At 42.2% G+C, this 22,170-nt stretch overlaps 3 protein-coding genes across 4 annotated transcripts; 1 reads left to right on the top strand and 2 right to left on the bottom strand.

Annotated features, from left to right (window-relative positions):
• Nucleotides 1-175: 175 nt before the first annotated feature.
• On the bottom strand, nt 176-2,894 carry srd5a2b (steroid-5-alpha-reductase, alpha polypeptide 2b). The gene is made up of 5 exons (XM_071903413.2): nt 2,620-2,894; nt 1,541-1,704; nt 1,260-1,361; nt 1,027-1,177; nt 176-855 (listed from the first exon to the last, which is right to left on the bottom strand). The coding sequence occupies exons 1-5, from the start codon at nt 2,892-2,894 to the stop codon at nt 789-791; spliced, it is 759 nt and encodes a 252-aa protein (XP_071759514.2). The 3' UTR covers nt 176-788.
• A 3,003-nt stretch (nt 2,895-5,897) lies between these two features.
• memo1 (mediator of cell motility 1) lies at nt 5,898-14,129 on the bottom strand. Of its 2 annotated transcripts, none has more exons than XM_071903376.2 (9): nt 13,676-14,129; nt 11,847-11,928; nt 11,668-11,736; nt 11,391-11,503; nt 10,697-10,808; nt 9,997-10,139; nt 9,768-9,844; nt 9,011-9,115; nt 5,898-8,777 (listed from the first exon to the last, which is right to left on the bottom strand). In XM_071903376.2, the coding sequence occupies exons 1-9, from the start codon at nt 13,734-13,736 to the stop codon at nt 8,646-8,648; spliced, it is 894 nt and encodes a 297-aa protein (XP_071759477.1). In that variant the 5' UTR covers nt 13,737-14,129; the 3' UTR covers nt 5,898-8,645. The 2 variants fall into 2 exon arrangements, with proteins under 2 accessions (XP_071759477.1, XP_071759478.1); XM_071903377.2 differs by lacking the exon at nt 13,676-14,129 and adding an exon at nt 12,065-12,142.
• Nucleotides 14,130-15,042: 913 nt separating this feature from the next.
• Nucleotides 15,043-19,222, top strand: LOC139914946 (spastin-like). Its single transcript, XM_071903383.2, has 16 exons — nt 15,043-15,360; nt 15,515-15,598; nt 15,680-15,763; nt 15,922-16,088; nt 16,198-16,331; nt 16,434-16,527; nt 16,634-16,708; nt 16,859-16,930; nt 17,015-17,090; nt 17,229-17,320; nt 17,458-17,537; nt 17,635-17,677; nt 17,824-17,903; nt 17,999-18,069; nt 18,177-18,217; nt 18,336-19,222. Exons 1-16 carry the CDS (start codon nt 15,243-15,245, stop codon nt 18,459-18,461), a joined length of 1,437 nt encoding a protein of 478 aa, XP_071759484.2. The 5' UTR covers nt 15,043-15,242; the 3' UTR covers nt 18,462-19,222.
• The last annotated feature ends 2,948 nt before the right edge of the window (nt 19,223-22,170 follow it).

Genomic DNA, 22,170 nt, shown 5'->3' with positions numbered 1-22,170 from the left:
ATTTTGTTTGCTTATTTATTTATTTACTTATTACTGGTCAGTAATATGACTTTATGTTACAATATTTCTTTGCAGAATTTGATACCATAGATTTGACTGATTAAGGTGTAATGTGGAAAACATTGAGCCATATGTGATTAAATGCACACAAGGAAACCACATCTATATAGGGTGTAAACTGGTTTATTAGATATTGCTGTGCAATCTCCATTTCTAGTACATTATTATAACACAATCATTTCCCATCTTTGTACTTGGCTTGCATGTGTGAAATGTGTAAGTATGAGCTACCATAATATTTGTTGTCAGAGCTGGCAGCAAACAAACTTTTCTATATGCAGTCCACGGTTGCTGGTAAATTTCCCCACTCACTGGCCAATTTCACTACTTTACCAGCCAATTAGACATAGATTTTTAATAGGACCTCCAAGGGATGGATGGTTAGAAATGTCTGTTAGAATATACAAACTTAAGGAATGAAAAGCATTCAGCAACTATTGGGGAACAATTGAAGACAGCACAGTCATATACATTTAAATCTATGGTATGATGAGAGAGGAGTAAATCAGTCTGATGTACTGTATGTCAGGATGCTATGCAGTAATTACTGTGGTTGTGTACAAGTAAAAGACAAAGACAAAATGATTCTTGTGCAGTAAAATGAGTGCAATTTCACATTAAAGAATACAATATGTCAAAAGTGCAGAAATTCCTGTGCGTGTCTTCCTGCTGATTCCAAGAGGTGCTTAGTCATAGTCTGCTCCTATAAGAGGGCCGGGCCTCTTTTCTCAAAAGATGAATGGAATCAAAGCCTTTCGTAATCTGGGATAGTCTTTGAATTTCTCATGGTAAAACCTGTAACAATGGAGCAAAAGATAACAGTTATCACCCACGAATTGCTCATGGTTATGGCTATGCTTGGAATGCAACACTTCTCAATTCTAAGTCTGAATGGGTGAATTACTCTCCTGGAGTGTTTTACAGTCTCAGTGTTTAGCTGTAGCTGTTCATTAGTGTCTCAGGCACCTGTGATGGTGATACGCTCTTGGTCCAATGAAACACAGGCTAAACATAGCAAAGGAGAGTGCTGGAAGGGACCAGGTGGCTATGGCATAGCCAAACCACTCCACAATCTCTCCTAAGTAGTTGGCACTGGACACATATTCAAACAGACCTCCTGCAGGAGATTTAGAAGACCACGAGTCACCAAAATTACAGAACAGAAGAAAAGTAATCCAAGTGTGATCTTTAATCTTTACCTGTAGGAATATTGTAAACTACTTCTCCTGGTTTTCTCAGGTTGCGTAGAATATAGTCGCTGTGTACATTGATGGCCATTCCAAGGTAAAACAATACTAAACCTAGAAGAAATGCCTAGTTATGAGGTTGCAATATTGCCTCTTAAAAAATCACATCAACATTGTTTCAACAAGTTTCACAATGGATGAAACTGGATAAACAGGTTGAAGCAATTGATAAGGCCTAAGTAATTTCAAAATAAATGTCTTGCTTGTCAATGAAAATGAAATCTTGCTCCTACCAGATTTAAAGCGGTAGTCAGCTGACCAGCCATCATCAAACTGGGCACAGTGCAGCAGGTAGTGTCCCTGCAGGAAGCCATTCACGGAGCAGAAAAAACCCGCTGCCACCATCACGGACAGTGGGACAGGCTGTCCACGGGTCAGTAGGGAATAAACAAATGTCCTATTGTTGTCGAAGAAATATAATACAGTAGATGAAAAGACGGGGAAAATTGCATTTCATCCATGCTGGGAACATGCAAAAATCATATTTCAAAACCGGGCTGAGGGGTCTCTAGCATAGATCCAGCATGTGAGCCTTGTCAAAGGAGGTGCCATTAGGGCCCATTCTTTATGGCAGGTCACCAGTGCATTCCTCATGGTGTTTTTGGCCATGGGATTATCACAGCAGGAAGTCTCCTCGTTTCCAAAGTTCCCTTTTCAATGTCTCCATCTGAAAATCTGTTGCACAAAGTTGCTGAAAACAAGCTGGAGCAGGTGCATTGAGAAAATCTGATTTTTTTTTTTTTGTCATTTGCCAATGTCCTGAGGTATTGGAGAATACAAACATTACTCTATTAAGGATGTTAGTTGCAAGCTTTTGAATGAAAACTTGCATTCAGCTTAGTTTTTATCAAATTTGGTTCATGTTTCTCTCTGTGTTTGGATTAGTGTTATAATAAAACAACATGGATAGAGAATCACAGTGTGCCCATATAAAGACGCATTTTCTGACAGTTTAAACACTAAACAGGCCGTACCAACACATCCCTCAGGCATGATCATTGAAAGACTAAGCTCAGTAAAACAACACTAAACCTCACAAAAGCAGTCTGAACACTAACTGAAACTAAACTGAAATGGAATCAATCACTTTTGACGTCAAATCTGAAAATAATGTTCACATAAAACAATAGCGGATCATAAAATTATAGTGACCCCAAGTCCACATAGTCCTGTTGACAGAGTTTAACCTTGTCTAGTTGCTTGTATCTTCATAAATGAATGACTGTGTGTTTACCTGCTGCGTACAACTCCAGCACCACTACACTTTGACTAAATCAACAGCCTCTATCAACGCCTTATCATGTACTTTTACCTTTGAAAGTAGTGCGTGCAAAAAGAGCCGAGCAGCAGGTGCCTCCCCATGCTGGAGGGTTTGTGCGGGGTGAGCAACAACAGTAGGGGCACCAGGAGAGCTGGCATCTCCTGGAGGAACCAGGCTAGTCTGGCCGGCACCGTCCTAACCAGAGGAGAGGGTCCCATGTGGCGCCCATAGGAAGCCTGGCATTTGCTGTGCCAGACCAAGTACCCCAGAGCTGCCAGGATCATCCCACAGCTGAGACAGTTGATCAAGTCCCCGCAGCAGTGCATCTCGCAGGTCTCAGCAACCTATTCCTCTCATAGACTTATCTGAAGCATCTGTGTAAGGCTCAGGAGAGAGAAACTCACACTGACTCCTCCCCAACACACAGAGAGGTGAGTCAGCCAAGCAGCAGCACTTATCTGTGGAGTACAGTGTTTGAATGTAAGTGCTGACACTAGTTGCACAATATCCTAAGGTTATGACAGAATTGCACGGAATATGGTAATCAGCATGAAATTAAATATGTCGACCAGCTGCTGGAATTCTGCTTGGTTTCAAGTCAAATGTCTTAACGAAATCCCTTGCCGGGAGCCTCGTCTGTCTGTCTGTCTGTCCTGTTCTGTTTATCCTGTTTACCGCTACAAGGCAACATCTGCACCAAACCCAAATTATATAGCTAAGCAGTAAAAAAAAAGTGTAGAACATGCCCCATTAAAATGAAGTATGATTTCAGCCTTCAAATGAACATAATATTGACTTTTTCACGGGCTCTGTTCTGTTTTTATCCCAAACTGTGCAAAGTAGTCAGCCTCCTGGATAGGCTGATGGTCACAACAGCCCACAAATTGAGCGCTGATGACAGATTCGGAGCTTTTCCAACCCTTTTCAGTACCGGAGAGAAGAGTGGGTGGAATAAGTGAGAGGTTTAGAGGTCTGCCAGGACACTTGAACAGGAGGGCTGACCGGTCCCACCACAATATCACAACACGGTCCAGATGCAGCCAAAAATGCTTTTAACACTTTTGACTTGAGAACAGTTCCCCAAATCATGACCATATATATGTGCTGTATAGCCACTACAACTGCATTTAGCAAATTAATTTGTTTTAGATTTGTCTTTTTGTTTAGAATTAGACTTTCTCTAGGCCTAGGAAACAAGGCTGCTGTATTTGAAGAGGACAGACACAACAGTCCTCACCTTCCAACCCAGTGACACCAGCCTAAATAGGACAGGGGAAAATGTGGCAAAAACACACACATAGACAAGGCAGGGTGCATGTAGATGTGGTCTCCTCCTAACACATCCTGTTTCTCATCATAACTCACCACTTTCCTCCACAAGATCACAGTAAATTCACTTCAACGCCAGAGAAAGCCAGACTATCTTTCATGCCACCCTGTTCTTCTGACTTCCCTCATTACTGATTAACACATACAGTAAGAAGTAATGATTTTGCATTATGGACGGAGCTGCTGTTGGATATGAAATGGCTTTCTCCGACGGGTCAACGGCTAGCGTTTGACACCTTTGGGCTCGTACTTTACCAGCCGGTGCCAAGGAAAGCCTCCTCCCTCCAGCTGTTCCTGCTTGTCTGGAAACTGGAGGCAGAGGAGGACAACATCTGGTGGGCAGCGGCATTTGGGTGGCCTCGCCGTATGGCACACGTCCGCCTGGCCCCGAGCACTTACCGGCCCCGTTGCCCCCAAAACCCGTCCAAATTCATTAATCAAGAGGCAGTTGTGGCACACGTAGCTATTTTCTCACCAAGTTAAACAAAGTAAATGATCCTGTATGTCATTTTAAGTTGTTGGTGGTTAGAATGAAAATAAGAATTGGTAGAGATGTAGGAAATGAAATAGGTCAAATTCAGGGAGTGGCAACTTTGTGTGAATAGTCTGTAGCCTAATCATCGATAGCAGTCATTTGTGATTCAGACGCACAATCCACTGAGGTTTAACTGAAGGACAGGAAAACTAAATACGGGGCCGGAGACATTTTCCCCTAATTCATTTAAGTAAGAAAAGTAAATTAACTGTCATGGCTTTTGGCTTTTGGAATCTTGATAGAAGGCCTTAGTATGTGAAAGCTAAAAGTGTGTATGTGTGTGTGTGTGTGTGTGTGTGTGTGTGTGTGTTTTGATTGATGTACTCAAAAAACATTCAACTGGGGCTTTAAGAACTTGCGTCAACACAGCTTACACTTCCAGACAGGCTTAGCTGCTGTTAAAGATGACATATAATCACACATTGTGCTGACCTGACATCACCCTTTATAAAGAAAAAAAGACAACAGGTCTGCCAAATACAGACAGCAAATACACATTTTGAAATGCAAACAAATTATTCCTTGGTCATTCTTTTAGGTCAAATATAGGGATGCACTGTATACGTACAGGTGAAAACATTTAGCTTCTGTTTCAGAGTGTGTATTAGAAGTTCTTTCACAGTGTTTGTTGAAGTGTGTAGTAGATCATACACTAAGATGTCTCACAATTTGGATGATGATCACAGTGAGCAAACAAGACATAATGCATAATGTTACAGGAAAAATATAACCTTTGTTTCAAGACTTCTTGGCAATTTGACTGTTAACCATTGAGCGATTTAAATACCATTAACCATTAATCAGTGTGATTTATGATTACCAAAAGACTGAGTGGTCTGGACTCTACATTAGAAAACACCTACAGTATATGAACTGCCCTCATCAGTTTCTATAACCACCAGTTTATGACCAGCCAGGCGAACGCTTAATCAAGCGTTTTCTTGATGCACTGTTGCAAAGTCAGAGGCAGGCGTATTCCCATGAACCAGAAAGGTTAAAGACGCCTCAGCAGCCACAGCAGCAAGCCGCGGCAGGTTTCCTCAGTGAACGAGTTGGGGGTATCACAGTACAAAGGACGCACTACTTCATGTCATCCAATTGGATCAATGTACAATATTACCTAATGGTAGGTATTGCTAGCTCTTGGCATGGCCAATTCACCAGGCTCCCTCTGCTGGCCACATTTGGCTAAATGTTAGTTAGAAACGACAAGGGGTGAAACAGTTTTTCTTCCCCAAAAAACACAAACAGTTTAGGACTTAACTAATATTTGACGCTCCGTCTGCAGCGGCACTGAAAATACATCAGGACATTCTTCTACTGCAGTTTTGCAAGAACAGACAACATATAAATTAAAAACCTGTGATTCAAAAATGAAATTCATAGTTCCAAGTCATTAATGCATTCAGTCATTAACGTGATTGCAAATACTTAAAGAATAAGACACCAGAGAACACATGCTTTTCAGTAGATTTTACTTTTTTTTGTAACATGAATCCTCGGCCTTATCTGGAGAGCATTTTGGGATGCTTTGTCAGTGGAACCTGAGATCAAAAAAACTCCTTTTAGGGAGTATTTAAGTAGTATACTTTAGGTTTGTGACGTGTAATTTCCCACTCTCTAAGCAAGAAAAATAATACAAAAAACCATTTCTAACAGTTAAACAAAGATCCATAAACAGAAAATGAACAGTGTTGAGGTTCAGCCTTTGTCTCTCTACAGGAATGAGGTGAGGTGGAGAAAAACAGAACACCACTCCCTGCTGGAGAAAGGAGATAACAGTTGGTGCCATTTTAGACCAACAGATGGGGGACGGGGGGTCACACACACCCCTGGAGTGCTGGGCGAGTTGGGAGACATTGTCGGGCACTAGGCAAGAGGAGGTGGAACAACAACAAAAAAAACTCAAGATACACATTCTAAAATAAGACTCAAAGTGAAAAATACGCTTTAAATGTATATATGTGCAACAGTGATCCAAGGCACAATAGCACAGTGTGTCATGCTTTACTAGTTTCCCTTAAATGAACTTCAGAGGTCAAGTGAGTCTGGGGATTCATCTGTCAGTTCTGTGCCCTCTTGGTTCAACCAGGTAGCTTAATGTTAAGAGCGACGCCGCTCACGGTGTTGTGCTGCAAAAACAGCAACCGAGGTTTTTCCCTGCATGGGCCGAGAGGGAGGGATAGAGATGAGAGGACTGCATCGTCTAGAACGGGGGAAATGCTCGACTTCGGCAGCAAAAGCATCCGTCAGTGACAACCGATAATCAAAAGGTCAAAAGATGGGATGGCAGACGTTGTGTACTGCACACCTCAAATTAAGCATGTCCAGAAAAAAGCCTGCATTTACACTGTCACCTTGAATCCACTTTGGTTTCCCTGTCGGGCTTCATGAGTGCATTTTGTTCAAGCTATGAAAACATTAGGGGAAGAGGAGGGGGACAGAGTTCAGTGAGAAAATGAGTAAGGAGAAAACAGTAGGGAGTAACAGCAGTCAGTTATCTGTGTCAGTCTTTAAGCTCGCTGGCAGGAGCATGGTGACTCAATGCTGTTTTGATAACTCAGACTCTTGTTTACTTGTTTTCATTAACCCCATCTATCCATGGAGTAATTCTGAAGTGTAATCACAGCTAAATTATCATACACATACACTGAAATGGAAAAAGGCTGGAGAGCAAACCTGAAACTAAAGATAAAGACTCAGGTGGTGTTTATGGATTTCAGACTTCTGGAAGTCACTGCACAGTAGTGTTTACATACTAAAAATGACTGACATCACTGACTTCAATACCTTATTGAATAAAAACGTAATCCACCCAACTACTTTTGGCATCCATTAATCAAAACCTAGTCACAAAACGAGCTGTAGTTTTCTAATTGTTCAACAGATAAGACTGAAAATCCCTTAAAATTTCAGCAGACCATCTGCTCTTCAGCCTTTTGCTTATTGAGAGTATTAAGACCAAGACAAAAAAATGTCTGCTGCTCTCCAAATACTTTGAATTAAATGTATATTTTAAAAGAATCCAGATTTGATCTAGAATTGTTTCTGACTGATGAAATGTTGACCTAAAAATCCTCGCTCAGGTCTCCTATGCTGAGAAGATTCAAGGTGGCAGTGTAAACAAAGACTAAATGCGTCAGAGGTTATGAGTAATTTACTCAATATGCAGTTTGATTACATTTCTGAAGCACCCACAGCTGCAGTCTGACACCGCCAAAACATATTTTCAATGCTACTAGAATCTCATTAGAATCTGGGTGCAGTGTTGCTCTCACCAAGTTATTGGGCAAACCACGTTGATGGCTTTGGAGCATAAATGACAACACTGCTTTTGTTCAAATATACCGCCACATGACTGGTAAATACTGAGTCTAATAAAACTACAAAAAAAAAGGGAGAAATAAAGGGAACAAAAGATGAATAAAAGAAGATAATATTTAATAGACTAATATGAGAGTAATAATAATAAATGTTTTTGGTTTTGTACAGCAGGGGGTTAGTGAACTTTGTTGGGTGCAGCCCTTTGTTAGCAACTACAACATATGTTGAAGAGCGGCGGTAGTAGCTACCTATGATGCTATTTTCAAAGTTTAAGTCGCATATAGCTTGAAGCAGTCAGTCAAAACACTCATTTCATATTCATCTGGCAACATATATATAATATTCTTGATTTCCATTTATATCTGCAGTTTTATTATCATTCCTTTTCTGAGGCAAATTACATGAGCACAGATCGCCAAGAGTGCAAATGTAAAGATTACATTGTCACAACTCAAATCCATCTTTTTGTCAGGGAAAACAAAAGGGACGAAGAGGACGACTACAGTCCTTGCAAGATCCCAAATAAGACTTTCCCCCCTCCCCGGGCTTTACTCCAAGCCAAAATAATAAGCACTCCTCCTATCTCCTCTAACCATTCGCTCCTACATAATCTCAAAACTGCACTTCAAGCAAAAATGTTTCAACCAAAAGCTCCGAGACACACTTCAAACTGAGAGGAGGGGTGGAGAAAGGCAGGAGGGCTGAGGGGGAGAGAGAGAGAGAAAGGAGACTGTATTGGCTTTTGAGTGTCTAGGTCCTTCCTGCAGATAGTGGGTGTAATTGGGGTGGGGGTGGGTGGGGGGGGGTAGGTGTCTGGGTCGGGTTATGGCGATAGATAGTAAGGGCGGGGGCGGGGCGGCGCTGCGGCGGCCCCCTGGGAAAGTCGACCTCAATGAACGATGAGCGCCCCGGCGGCGTAACTCACGGAGCTGTCCTGCCAGTTCCTGCACTCACTCGACTGGGCATAGTTCAGGAAAGAGAAGTTCATTTCTATCCCGCTCTTCCTCAGCTCAGCCACAGCCTGCAAGACAACGAGACGCACTCAGTCACTCGGTCACGACATGCCGCATATGCACCGGTGTATACACACACACACACACACACACACGCAATAAGGGTGGAGTGTCTCTCTCCCTCTTGTCAGGCAATTCAACTGAGGTATATTTGTCATCGAGCAAGTTTTTTTTAAGTTGTCCCTCACTGCCGACCCAACCACCATCAACCCTCCTATAGAACGCTGACTGTGATACTCACATTTAGCAGCACTCCAATCGGGTGACGCCCACAGATGGTGTTGTGGTACTTCTTCAAGTAGTTGGTGAAGGACATGGGATCCAGCTGCTCTATAATGCCCATCCCCTTCACAAGCAGAGAGAAACAGGCAGCGATGACGAAACTTAAGCACGGTTTTCACTGTCCTATAGCACAAATGGCCATAATATATCTGTGGGAGGCTGATAGGGTTGTTGATCAATACCAACGACTCAACGATACTCCCTCAGGTGCTGAGATTTCTCTCACTTTCTGGCCTGTTTTCCATTTTGGAAACCCCCCCTCTCTTTATTTTCAACTGCTCTATGATGGAAGACGGTGCTACGAGCGAGTGAGCGGCGTCGGAACATATTGTTCTCAAGCCAGAAAAGCAAATGACAAAGCAGCATTATCATGCATCGTGATATATTACCTCTTCACTAGACGTTTCTGATGGATCTCTGATCTAATTAGATAGCTCGCTCTTTATTGTGACTTTATTATTTATGTCAATTACAAGCCACCGTAAGCTGTGCCAGACGATGTTGTTGCAATTCCTTAGTGGCTGATGGAGGTCAAAAGGTTAAAGTCATAAATTACTTAATGTCCCTTTAGTACGTGCTCGGCTACTCTTTCAGTTGTGCAGTGCAGCTGAGTGTAAGAACATTATTTCTTTACATACTTAAAATCTGCAAGTTGTAGAACTTGCATTTTAAACAAACATGTGTCAGTTGAGAGATAGATATGGTTATGGCTTTACCATTTTATCAAGGTGCTCAATAGATCTGTAGATCTCCCCTTGAGATTCATCGTAGTACGTGTAGCGGAACCGTTGACCTTCCAAGAAGAAATGAGCATCAGTACAAAGCTGGATAGAGAGTCATGACACTTTAGGCCCTGAGGATGAAACTATCCCGTGACTTTTATAGTAAGGTTATTTCCAGAGAATGAATGGCAATTTGAATGCCAAGTTATTTGTCAATACGTACCCCAGTGGCAGAAGTCGGATGAGATGATGAAGAGGTTGGAAGGGTCTGCCAGGTACTTGCTGAGCAGCTTCCCATACTCCTGTTCCTTGGACTCGCTCAGGGCGCCCACCAGCACTGGGACGATGCTAAACTCGTCTTTGTGGCTGCAAATGGAACAAATCAAATGACTGGATTAAACAACCTGGATGCAATAACAGCGTCTCGCTGCAAAAATTCAGTTTGAGGAACATGGGCGGAAACAAAACAGAGCATCCATCAGTGAAAACTAATTAGAAACCTCCACACACTGTAAACAGATCTGGCCAGCTGACTGCCCTTAACCCCTCTATGCGATACCTATTTTTAGTTTTTGGGTAAACATGGTTGGATGGAACACGTTGAGCTAGTGTGCTCAGTTCTCTTCATACTACCTGATCTCCGCTTTTCTGAAGCGAGAGACTGCCTTTGACTCCTGCCAACCTAACAGAAGGCTGTATCAATTATGCATGTCAACACGTCCCATGTGTCACCGCACCAATGTGATTTGGGTTTACGTATAGAAAGGCAATGGAAAGCATGAAACACAGAACTAAAAAAATACTGTCTTCTATGGTTCTGTTAATGGTTACAGATGCTTCAATAATGGTTAACAAAAACTCTTTCATCCTGTGAGACTGTTTTCCTTCAAAGTTTATACTATCAGCTCTCTTTTGTGTCTTACCTCTCCATGGCTTTAGCAGTGTAAGGCAAGTGCATTTCAATACTGTGCTCATCTTCATCTGTCTGCAGACTCATCCGCTCAAACATCCCGGTTTTCCAGAGGTCAGCATAAACTGCAAGACAGAGGTGACTTTTGTTTTAATTTGTGAGTATTATCATGTTCATTTCTCCTGATGAAGTCATCTTTGGAGCCGAACACTCATTTAAAGTGGGCATCTTGATGTGAGTGCTTAGCGGCACTGAACCTCATCACTGTGAAAGCCTTTATCCTCAGAGTCGGGGACATGTCTGGTCCCTAGAGGATGCTTAAAAGTATTTCACTTCCCAAGACTGCTTCAGGTCTGCATACTGGAGCTGGCACCCGCAACACTGTGTCCAATCTAGACTAGAAGTGACACACTCAAGGAAGGGCACAACTTGCCGCCATTTTTACCAGCAATGCTTCAGTTTTTTCTACAATTCAACTGACCAAAAATGAGAACAATTTTTTTCATCTCATTTGTTTTATGATATAAAACACGGCTACAGGAAACTAGGCAAAACTACACTGCGGTCCACATCACCCTGAAAATGAAATTTTCATTTTCAAGTAAGCCCCTGTGAGCTTGTGAGCTCAAGGAAAGAATACAAAAAATAGTGTGGATTTGCAAATGATTGCTAAGAGTGACAATTTAATGAGGAAAAACAGAGAGTACCCTTCTGGTCGATCCTCAGGTCGTAGAGGGGCGTTCTATAGACCTCTGCAGGTGAGAGGGCACAGCGGGAGAGGGGCACATGGTGTGAGGGTCCCAGGATGAACACCCTACGACTGAAGGACAACAGGACTTCATCTCACTCACTCTGTTCAACAAAGGCTCACCACCAATACTGTATACTGCTACCTGAACTAATATCTGTTCATTCTGTAGCCATACAAAGCATTTCCTACAAACTGATGATGGTTAGGAAAAGGAAAGTGTAAAAATGACTCACGTAACAGAAGGATCAACTTGCTTGTAGGCATGTGCCGCACAAGCACCACAGTAAGTATACCCAGCATGCCTGGAAACACAAACATGTCCAATAAGAATGGGATGGCAGCACATCAATTATACCATATGACATGTTCAGATTATATTTTTCTGTCTATTCATTTCAGAATGTGTGCTTACGGTGCTATGATGGCTCTAGCAGGTCTGATAGTGGATTGTGCTTGGGACAGCCAGCCTTCTAGCTGTGCATTCAGCTGGGATCCTGGAAAGGCAGAAGCAAAAAGAGTATGTCATGTCAGGTTTTGTGTTCATTGCCTGTTTCAAATTCAAAATTAACCATACACAAGTAGCACAAAAACATCAACATCTTTAATTTATCGCACATCATTAGCAAATACCTGCAACCTCAGGACTTCTCATTACTGAATTTGATCTCTGATCAGTGGAATAAAGTGGAGCAGGCTACTCACTCCATCCACAAGGTATGAACTGTTACTGCTCTCTCCATGTCCCTGACTTACATGCCCAAGAATGTCATAGTGGGTCAGCACTAGCAAATGACAATAAAAAGAAACAATAGGGATATGTTCAATATGTTCAATACGGATAAGATTCAATGGACACATGAAAGCTTCAAGTGATGGTCTTGCAAAGAAAGATCAAAGTTGTTTTAGAGATTAATTTAGCCTGTTCTGTAAGAGTATGCTATATTGAGTGTGGTATGCAAATGAACTAGAATGAGCTTCAACATATCCTCCCCAAATGCTGTACAGCCAAAATCCCACCTCTGATGTCACCTAATACCGCTCTTGCCAAGCTCTCAGATGCCTGACCTTTGAGTGAAACTCAGCCTTCACAATCAATCTAGAGCAAACCAGTCTATAACTGTTCTGATCTAAACCTTAAAAGTGATCTACATTTTTAACTAAATCCCATTTCATTTTTAACCAGCTTCATGGCAAATCAACTTGCTAACTATGCTTGACTATACTGGAAAGCATAGAGATAACTGGGTGTTAGAAATGACACCATCTTCACCAGCGTCCACAGCTGATCCAACAGCAATCAATGACTACATAATTAAGTGTGTAGAAAATAGACAAATCTAGACTCCTTTGTATAGAACCTATCATGACAATTTTGCTAGTCTGAGGGTCTAATGCCTATACAACTAGCTTATGGATACTTTTATTGTGCATATGCAGTTAACACAAAGGGTAGTGTACCTATAGGCTAGTGTAGGGTGTTTAGCTACATGTTCAGAGGAAAGGGGGAGGGGTATTACTAACATTGCAGTAGGACTGGCTTAAGAGGGATAAACAAGCAAGCTTGCTGGGCTTAATAAAAGGGAACTAGCAGCTAGCTTGTAAAATGGGGGAGGGGGTAGTCGGTGCAACATGAACCTTCAATTTGCTGCCCTGCCCTACCCAGTCCTTTGTTCCAAGGCAGGGACAATTCTGCACTTAACTTAAGCGAGTCGGGGTCAGAAACCAGCAAGACCACAAAATAAAATACTAGCAGCTTAAACGGTTGCTGGCAGGCTGGCTCGAGAAAATGTCTTATCTAGCCACCTAGCTGGTATAGGCCAGGGAGTTCTGTAATGTTAGCCAAGTTAGCTATTCTTAAGTTGATGCTGACGTTAGCTTAGGTTGCTTGACAAAAAAAAGCAGACTTGCAGACGTCCCTTTGTTTTTAAAATTTCTATCGGCCATCCGGGGAGAAAGTGCTGAATAAGCTCAAAACAACCATGCACCGACTGAGATAACAGAGATAAGACAGAGTCAATATCAGCTAGCTAGCCTAGTTTTCATTAGCTGGATCACAGCCCTTCGATTTCTGATTTGTGAAATCATGAATCCGACAGTTGTTAACGTTAGATCTAAAGTTAATAAACGTTATGAAAAATGAAAAGCCAACAAACCGATCAAAACACGCTGCCATGCGAAAAGAAAACAATAGCTAGCTAGCATATGGTGTGCTAACGCTGCCGGTGCTCTGTTGACAGTTACCCGAAGCAGAGTACCAGCTGCCGGCGTGACTTGCTTCTCTGCACACCACTCGGTTCGACATCTTGGTTCCCAAGCCGCCTATCTTGGTTCACTTAACTCTTGTCAGGCGAAAAATAAAATCTTAAAAACCGGTGTTAAACCCAAAGAGCAAATAACGCCTGCTTGCTAACTTGCTTCTTGAGTAGAGACAAAGGGCAGTTCAACCAGAGAGCTGGGCTAGCTGGCTAGCAAGCTTGCTGTACCGTCAGCTCGCCGTTGTGCTGTTACCGGTATAATACCAAGTTAGCCGGAGAGAGCAGCTAGTTAGCCAGTCTAGCAATAATATATAGCAACTTTAGAGAGGCACAGAAGACAAGATCTTTGATCTTTCACTGTCGAACGATTGACGGCAGATCTAGCTGGTTTGTAGTAGCCTGCCAGAAAAGCAATAACAAAACCAAGAACTGTCACAAGTCAGGATCTGTGGATTACTGGTCCGTAGGGCTATCGAAGCAGGTAAGGGGCGTGTCTGAAACGCTTGTCAGCATGACGCAAGTGTATGTTGATTGGTTACTTGATCACCAAACGTAAAGTGATTCGTAGAAAAATCGTGTAGGCGTGGTATTTACTAAGATGTACGCTCGTTTTCCTGATTGCACAGCCCGGCCGCCAGTTGAGCGGGTACGGTGTGTAAAAGCAGCAGTTTGAGTGGGGAAATACAACATGTCATATTGTATTTTCAAATACAATACCTTTAGCTCGGGGTCAATTTAAAAATTGAAATATGAAGAGTACAATGGCCTTGTGCCTTCCTACTACCAGAGATCACTTTCCAATCACCACAGTTTATTTCATGTGTAGTCCAGTGTCACTCTTCTCTCTACTTTCGTTTACAGGATTAAAAAAAATGTATTTTAAGCAAATGAATATGAACACTCATGATCAAACAAAAGCCCATGTTAAAATCTGGGCAAAATTGAAAGTGCAAAGGGTGTAGTAAGTGTCAAGTGTCTTGCTACAAATATCTAAAAACAACTGTCTAGTAGGCCAGGTCGTCTTGATCGAGCGATTTGATTGGCTGAGAAACAGTCTACCAGTGACGTTGTTATCAAAGATGTTAAAAATGACCAATTTTAAAGCCATCTATTCCAACGCGTCCCGAAACGTCTCCGCTAGAAAGTATGATTTTGCACTTGCGCACATAAACACAAGGGCGTGAGATACATCAAAAACGGACTGCCCTTTCTCATTTGAAACAAAAATGCATCACAACTGACATCGACTATACAGAGGCGGTCTGGTGCGAAAGAGTAAATACGGAAGTAAGCTCGACTTTATGGCGATTCTCCTCTCAAGCGTTATATACTCTTCGACAGCAAACCGGAAACTAGCGTGGAGCTGTTTGTGTCAAGATGAGGCTTCAGAGTCACTGGTATCTTTTTAGCAAAAAAACTTGTCTATGAGCTGCCGGACTGCGGATTGACCCGGTTATAAATACGCTTTAAAAGATACATTTAGCCGTTTCATGTGTCATAAGTAGCTAACACTAACTTAGTTTCGTTACAACTGCGAGTAACGCGACAGAATCATGTCGGCCAAAATAAGCGTCCCTAAGAGCAAAGACAACACCGAAGTTGTTAAAGGCCACCATAAGCAGGCGTTTGAATACACATCTCTGGCATTAAGGATCGATGAAGACGATAAAGGTTTGCTTATTGTGTTATTCATGAGTTATTCATGTGTTGTGGTGTGTATGGCAGCTTGCTATATCACCCCACGCCCTCTCCCTCTCTCTCTCCCCCCCCCCCCTCTCTCTCTCTCTCTCTCTCTCTCTCTGTCTCTCTCTTTCTCTGATGGCAGGTGTAAAGGAGGAGGCAGTTCAGTGGTACAAGAAAGGCATTGTTGAGCTTCAAAGGGGTATTGCAGTTGAGATCACAGGACAAGGTGATGCCTGACTCATCAAAGGAGGTGTACATAATTGTGTGTGTACATGCTGTGGCCTTACTCCTTGTTTGTTGTTTTCAGGAGAGCAGTATGACCGGGCAAAGAGACTTCAAGATAAAATGGTCACTAATCTCAACATGGTAAAAGACAGGCTTGCACTTTTAGGTAAGTGTGCATTTTGCTAGTCTGATGGCCTTAGGTCTGGCTCAAAGAAGAAATGACCCAGGCTGTCATGTGATAGCCTTGAGTCATGACCTGGATTTTGTTTAGTAGGTTTACCGAAAGGGTATCACTACTCGATCAATACTGATCTTGTTTCACAGAGGCTAAATTGGCATCTCAGAGGAAAAGTGATCCCCCGAAGGCCTCAAATCATGTTCTCCCCCAGCTGAAGCCCGTTCCCAAAAGCCAGTCTGGAGCGGGCGGTGTGTCCAGTCTCATCAGGCCCTCCACCGCTGTCAGACCCGGTCCCAGGTCCAACGATGTAAAGGTAATTTTTTTTTTTAAAGCCATCAGTTATGTAGTTGTACATTCATTTCAAACTGTCTGCTTCTCGTAATGTGACTGGTGTTTTCAGCATGTTTTTTTCCCCGTCTAAGGTTACCCCGCGGGTGGGGAGAGGCCAAAATGGAAAACCTGCAGCTTCGAAGCTGCCCCAAAAGAGGGATATGAAAAACTTCAAGAATGTGGACAGCAAACTGGCCAGCTTGATTCTGAATGAAATCATTGACAGGTATGGAGAAGGGAGGCTCTTACCACACTTACTGATGTCACTGACAGTGAACTGCAAATTGAAATAAGCTGCAGTTGTAGTAGCTTTCTGCGTTCATTGCAGTGGAACGACCGTATCCTTCGAAGACATCGCTGGACAGGATCTGGCCAAGCAAGCACTTCAAGAGATTGTCATCCTTCCTGCCTTAAGACCAGAGGTGACCACTTGAAAAAACAATGTTTTCGGTGTCATTGTCTCACTCTCACCATCATTCGGATTCTGAGGCTCATACAGTTTATGCTATTTCACATTTTGCCATTTAGCTCTTCACTGGCCTGAGATCTCCAGCACGTGGTTTGCTTCTATTTGGGCCTCCTGGAAATGGAAAAACCATGTTGGTGAGTTGAGAAAATGTAAATAATTCATGCAGATCTGACTGTACTGTCTGCATATGGATGATAATAGTGATGCCTCTCCCTAGGTGAATCCATATCAAACTCTTGTTCAGTCATCATCAGTTGAATCGCCTTTACATTTCCTCTTACCAGGCCAAAGCAGTCGCCATGGAGTCAAACGCTACATTCTTCAACATCAGTGCTGCCAGTCTGACCTCTAAATATGTAAGTGGGCACTGATCATGCGCTCTTGGGGTGTTGGACTCCATGGTCATTATTCTTTGAGCTTTCCTCTTATCTCCATCACAGGTGGGAGAGGGCGAGAAGCTTGTCCGGGCGTTGTTCGCAGTCTCCAGAGAATTACAGCCATCTATCATCTTCATAGGTTTGTAGCCATCTCTATAAAGACTAACAGAACTGCTACAAACACATTTCAGCCCAAAACAGCCCATGATAAGCGTCTCTTTGTGTTATCTGAAGTTGTTTCTATTATTTCTTATTTCTACCTGACATTCTTACTCAGATGAAATCGACAGCCTGCTTTGTGAAAGGAGGGAAGGGGAACACGATGCCAGTCGTCGATTGAAAACGGAGTTCCTCATCGAGTTCGATGGGGTAAGAGCAGCAGCACGGTCACACTCAGGCCTTTGAAGCTTTGACTAGAACTGTCTTTACAGCACTCGATTCTAGCCGCTGTTATCTCTATCTGTGAGTGTTGATGTTATTTTCACAAGAGCGCTTGTTGTTTTCAGGTGCAGTCACGAGGGGATGACAGAGTGCTGGTCATGGGAGCTACCAACAGGCCTCAGGAGCTTGATGAAGCAGTGCTCAGGTACATGCAGCTCTATCTGTGGTACAATGTGTTTGTTTTTTTTGGGGGGGTTTTTGTGCAAGGTGACTGTCATTTTTCTCTTGTTTTTATCTTACAGACGCTTTGCAAAAAGGGTGTATGTGGCATTGCCAAATGAGGAGGTATGTACTGGAGACCATTTTGTGTCTTGTGATAGTATTGAAAAAACACATTATCTCAGTTTATTACACTGTGTGTCTTTGAAAAGTGAATGGTGCAAGATTGTTTGGTTTCAGTTAGTCATATGATGTGACTCTCATACCCCCAGACAAGATTGAAGCTGCTCAGAAATCTGTTGGGAAAGCATGGGAACCCACTGAACCAAAAGGATTTGTCTCGTCTAGCAAAGTGAGTTCCATATTTATCATGTCCGTATTTATCCATCATACTATATTATTATTTTTTTTTAACTTGCATTAATGCCTGGATATGTATCTTGGCAGAGTGACCGCAGGATACTCAGGAAGCGATCTCACTTCATTAGCCAAAGATGCTGCACTTGGGCCAATTAGGGGTAAGACTGGTTCCTCACATTAGCCTCAAGTTGATGTATTCATGTTTTGGCTTTCATGATGTGCTTGATCAGCTTGTTCTTCAATTAGAAAATGCTCTTTCATGCAGAATTGGGACCAGAACAGGTCAGGAGTATGGCTGCTAGCGAGGTGAGATAAAACCTTATCATGTTTCAAATATTACTATTACTAAATATTTTGTTTATGGCTCTAACAATCATTTTGTAATAACCTTTACCTGTAAATATACTCTTGTGTGTGTTTGCAGATGCGGAACATCAAGTGTAAAGACTTTGAGGATTCCCTGAAGCGTATAAAGCCCAGTGTCAGCCCACAGACTCTTGATCTGTATACCCAGTGGAACAAGGACTTTGGCGATACAACAGCTTTTTGAACTTCACAAAAGTTGTTCACAAAAAAAAGAAAAACAGTCTGATTGTTCTGTTTTGCTTTGCTCTTGCAGGTTCAAATTGAAATTGAGGAATGCAATTAATCTTAATGTGTTTATAAAATCCTTGTACATAGACATGCGACAAGCATAGCTTCCTGTTTTATGGGAATGCTTAGCTAATTATTGAGATTTTTATGAGTTTCTTTTCAGTATTAAGTAAATGCACTCCTCAAACGCGGTCTTGCTGCAAGATAAAACATATTTATTCTCAACTACTCCTAAACCAGAACAGGTCTGTCTGCTGCCTCAGGAGGGCAGCACATTTCTGTAAAACAAGGCAGAGCATGGCTGACATTTCTATTGATGATCATTCATTGGTTAGCTGATTTATTGACATGTAGATGGTATTGATCAGTAAGTGCGCTGTGTACTTCTACTCATTACAAGACCAGAGTGATAATCATAGGAAAATGATCTGCCAAATTTAACCCTTTAAAATTTCCATCCTAACCATTAATTGTGGGAGTGTTGTGGAGAGTTTTTCATACACAGTCACAGACACAAATACATGACTTTGGTTTGAAAGCAGGAAACCTAATGATTTGGTTGGGCTGCTTTTTTTTTCTGTTGAACTGTTGAATTTTTTTTTTCATTCTATGAGTTTTGACACATTTTGTGGATTTAGCATTAGCATTTCTTTGAGAGGAGTCGTGTCATGGTTGCCACTTCCCTTATGCGACAATAAACAAATGTTTAAGCAGTTACTTTGCAGTGTTTTTTTCCCTTTTCTTTAAAAAGAGATATTTTAAGCCACTGATTCACAACCTTTTTCATATTAAGGACCCTAATTTAGTACACATTAGGGCCACAGACCCCATTTGATGAGATTTAGTCTCTCAGACTCAAATCTGAGAATATTTTTATTGTTAGATATGATTTTGTCCAGAATTCCATGACTATCTGTATTGTAGGTAGAGAGATAACAGAGAAACTATGATCAAAACATAATTCTTTTACATTCTCTAATTGTGTTAACTTCTTGTGAATTAAATAATGGTGAAGTTTAACACATCATCAATTTGCTGGGGACCCCCTGGAACCCCCTCAAGGACCCCTGGTGGTCCCCAGACCCCACGTTCAGAACCACTGCTTTAAGCAACTGCACAGATGGTTCACATGCTTTGCTCTTCTGGATAGATGGCGCCACAGTTCTACGTTTGTCCTTTTCGCGGCCTCAAGCCACATCTAGACCGAACATGATATTTGCCCACAATCCAGATATGTGGAATGCAGTAAACCACTGTTCATGAAAACAAATTATGTTTTCTAGTGTGGTGATTTTGTTGTCAGGCTGAGTGAAGCGCTGGATGGAGTGTGAAGGCTTGAGTATGCCAGATAGTCGATCTTGCACATACATGTGGGTGCAAGTGCTCCAGAGAGAGGCCCCAGTGTTGATGACTGAAGTCATGTTATACAGCTTTCTGTGGCCAAGACCCCGTAACTAGCCAGCACCTAATAACATGCCAAGTGACTGAGCAGGCAGAGGGGTCATCAGCTGTCAGGACATGCAGCGAGCCGACTCTGGCTCGGTTTGCGGTCAGGCGTAGACCTCAATCTTCGTTTCAGTCCGCGCCAAAACTTTTTCACTGGAAATGCCATCGAAATTTAACCTCTCTCCCAAAGGCCCTTCCCTTGGTCAGCTAGCGGCGTTGCCTGTGGCTTCTGTGGGCTTCCAGCTGCACTGTCTGTTCCTGCAGATGTTTACAGGTCCAGTAAATGCAAACCTGCTTTTGGCAATTAATTTCACCTCAGAAATCTGTCTTTAGACCTTCATTTCTGCACTGCTCAAAGTCATCTTCCGCCCGTGAGAAGGAATGAAAAAGCACACAAATGAACAGTCAGACGTGTTCAACACACACACACACACACACACACACACAGAGTCCCAACCACACCTAGGACTACTCTCTTTCCCCCAGGGGAGAGATGTTGGATGGGGTGTTTTTATTGCGTGTCATGACTGAAGAGCTTCTTTCATGGCTGCAGGCTGGAGTGCAGAGTGTTAGGGGTTGTAGATTAGTCATCACTGTATTATTTTATTTACTCTTCGCTGAGAGCATCCTGCACATGAAACAAATGGGCTTTATGGCGGACTATTACAAGTCGCAAAACGATTAAGCCTCATTATTTCCTTACTGACTACATTCTCCCAGCTTTTCTTTTTTTTTTTTTTTTACGTGTCTGAGACTAAGCGGGCTGCCTACAGGTGGTAAGCTTAGGGAGCATTTACCAGGCTTTTTGCTGAATTACCTTCTTACAAGCAATTATTTTAACGAGGGTCTATCATTACAATCTCATAATCAGTTTGTGCTTTGAAATGAATACACGTCAAATCCCAACCTGCAGAAGACAAAGCATTACTGAGGTAGATTCAAACATGCCGGTGATTGACAGCTTTCCCTCTTCAGTTGCGTGTCAGAGCCGTCCGCCTCCACAGTGGCTCATTGATGGTCTGACCACTACATCCACTCAGGGGAAAACAGAATAGGTGATCATTTGACACCTCCACTGAAATAGCCCACCCTGTAGTGAGTAGAATAATAGTCAACACAGTGAGGACCACTCACCAACTGAGCAAACAGAGCATGAGTGTTTCTTCAAGTGGCCCGTTATCAAAACAGTGTGTGGATGGGAGGGTTTTGTTATGCCGCGTCTCACTTTGAGGCTACTGGAGCTGCGGGGAGTCGTTCTTTGAGTTCGTGGAGGTATTAATTGCAAACTTGACATCATTTGTGAATAACCTGGACTTACAGTACAGTCCATTAGACACTGAGAGGCTAAAAGAAAGACACCAAGTGTGTGCAGAGCGTGGCTGTGAACTGCACTATTTTTAAGAAAAGCCTGATTGTAAATTGTTCAGCTGGTGGCAAGGGATTTCCTTCCCTTTTATCACCCCTGGTTTAGAGGTGTGTTTCAGGGCTTACACAGTGGAGAGCGTTCAGGACTGAGTGTGTCCACTTTCCAGCACTGGCTGCTACTGTTCCACTGGCCTGCACAACCAATATATAACTTCATTTACCATGGGAGTATTATCTTTCTCTCTCACGGGAGGCAAGAAGCCAAATCTAATCTTGTATCCAATGGCAACATCTGTCTTTTATGAGCAAATTTATTTTTCTTACTCGCTATTTATTTATGGTGTGTGTGTGTGTCTATAGGTGTCTCTGTGTGTGTGAGAGTGGAAAAATGGGGTGTTGGTACATGGATATGCACATATGTGTATATGTGAACATGGGTTGGTCTGTGATATTTTCTGTCAGCCCTAGGTTTTTAGAAGTGTTATGGGTATCTAGTTCTTACATGTGAAGTTTACACTTTAAAAAGATTCAAATATTTTGATCTCTAAAACTAAAGTCATAAATATTATCAGTAGCTTCATATAGGAAGTAGCAGAATTTAATTACTAAAAATGCATTTAATTCTCTTTATATCAATATATAATAGTAGCACTGCATGGTTCGGCATGATTTGGGGCCAGATTTTCACCTTTTATATATTGACTTTTTATTTACCTAACCAGTTACCTAGGCTGAGCTGACACTGTGTATTTGTAAATTCAAATGGCAAAACATGAGCATTTAAATTGGTTTCAATTGAGCTAAATGATACAAAAACACTAACAGGTGAAGTGGGATGTATGTATGTATGTATA

The sequence above is a fragment of the Centroberyx gerrardi genome, chromosome 15 (assembly GCF_048128805.1).
Source record: "Centroberyx gerrardi isolate f3 chromosome 15, fCenGer3.hap1.cur.20231027, whole genome shotgun sequence".
NCBI lineage: Eukaryota > Metazoa > Chordata > Actinopteri > Beryciformes > Berycidae > Centroberyx > Centroberyx gerrardi.
The sequence above is the reverse complement of the archived record's forward strand: the minus strand, read 5'-3'. Positions and strand labels throughout refer to the sequence as shown.

What these genes read in the sequence shown, in the direction of transcription:
- memo1 (XM_071903376.2), bottom strand. Translation starts at nt 13,736, where the DNA reads ATGTCGAACCGAGTGGTGTGCAGAGAAGCAAGTCACGCCGGCAGCTGG. An exon ending in GCTAGAGCCATCATAGCACC is followed by an intron (nt 11,737 to 11,846) that starts GTAAGCACACAT and finishes TTGTGTTTCCAG; the next exon opens with GCATGCTGGGTATACTTACT. An exon ending in CGATTGGAGTGCTGCTAAAT is followed by an intron (nt 8,778 to 9,010) that starts GTGAGTATCACA and finishes GTTGTCTTGCAG; the next exon opens with GCTGTGGCTGAGCTGAGGAA.
- srd5a2b (XM_071903413.2), bottom strand. Translation starts at nt 2,894, where the DNA reads ATGCACTGCTGCGGGGACTTGATCAACTGTCTCAGCTGTGGGATGATC. An exon ending in AGTTTACAATATTCCTACAG is followed by an intron (nt 1,178 to 1,259) that starts GTAAAGATTAAA and finishes AATCTCCTGCAG; the next exon opens with GAGGTCTGTTTGAATATGTG. An exon ending in AGAGCGTATCACCATCACAG is followed by an intron (nt 856 to 1,026) that starts GTGCCTGAGACA and finishes CCATTGTTACAG; the next exon opens with GTTTTACCATGAGAAATTCA.
- LOC139914946 (XM_071903383.2), top strand. Translation starts at nt 15,243, where the DNA reads ATGTCGGCCAAAATAAGCGTCCCTAAGAGCAAAGACAACACCGAAGTT. An exon ending in AGACAGGCTTGCACTTTTAG is followed by an intron (nt 15,764 to 15,921) that starts GTAAGTGTGCAT and finishes CTTGTTTCACAG; the next exon opens with AGGCTAAATTGGCATCTCAG. An exon ending in GAAATGGAAAAACCATGTTG is followed by an intron (nt 16,709 to 16,858) that starts GTGAGTTGAGAA and finishes TCCTCTTACCAG; the next exon opens with GCCAAAGCAGTCGCCATGGA.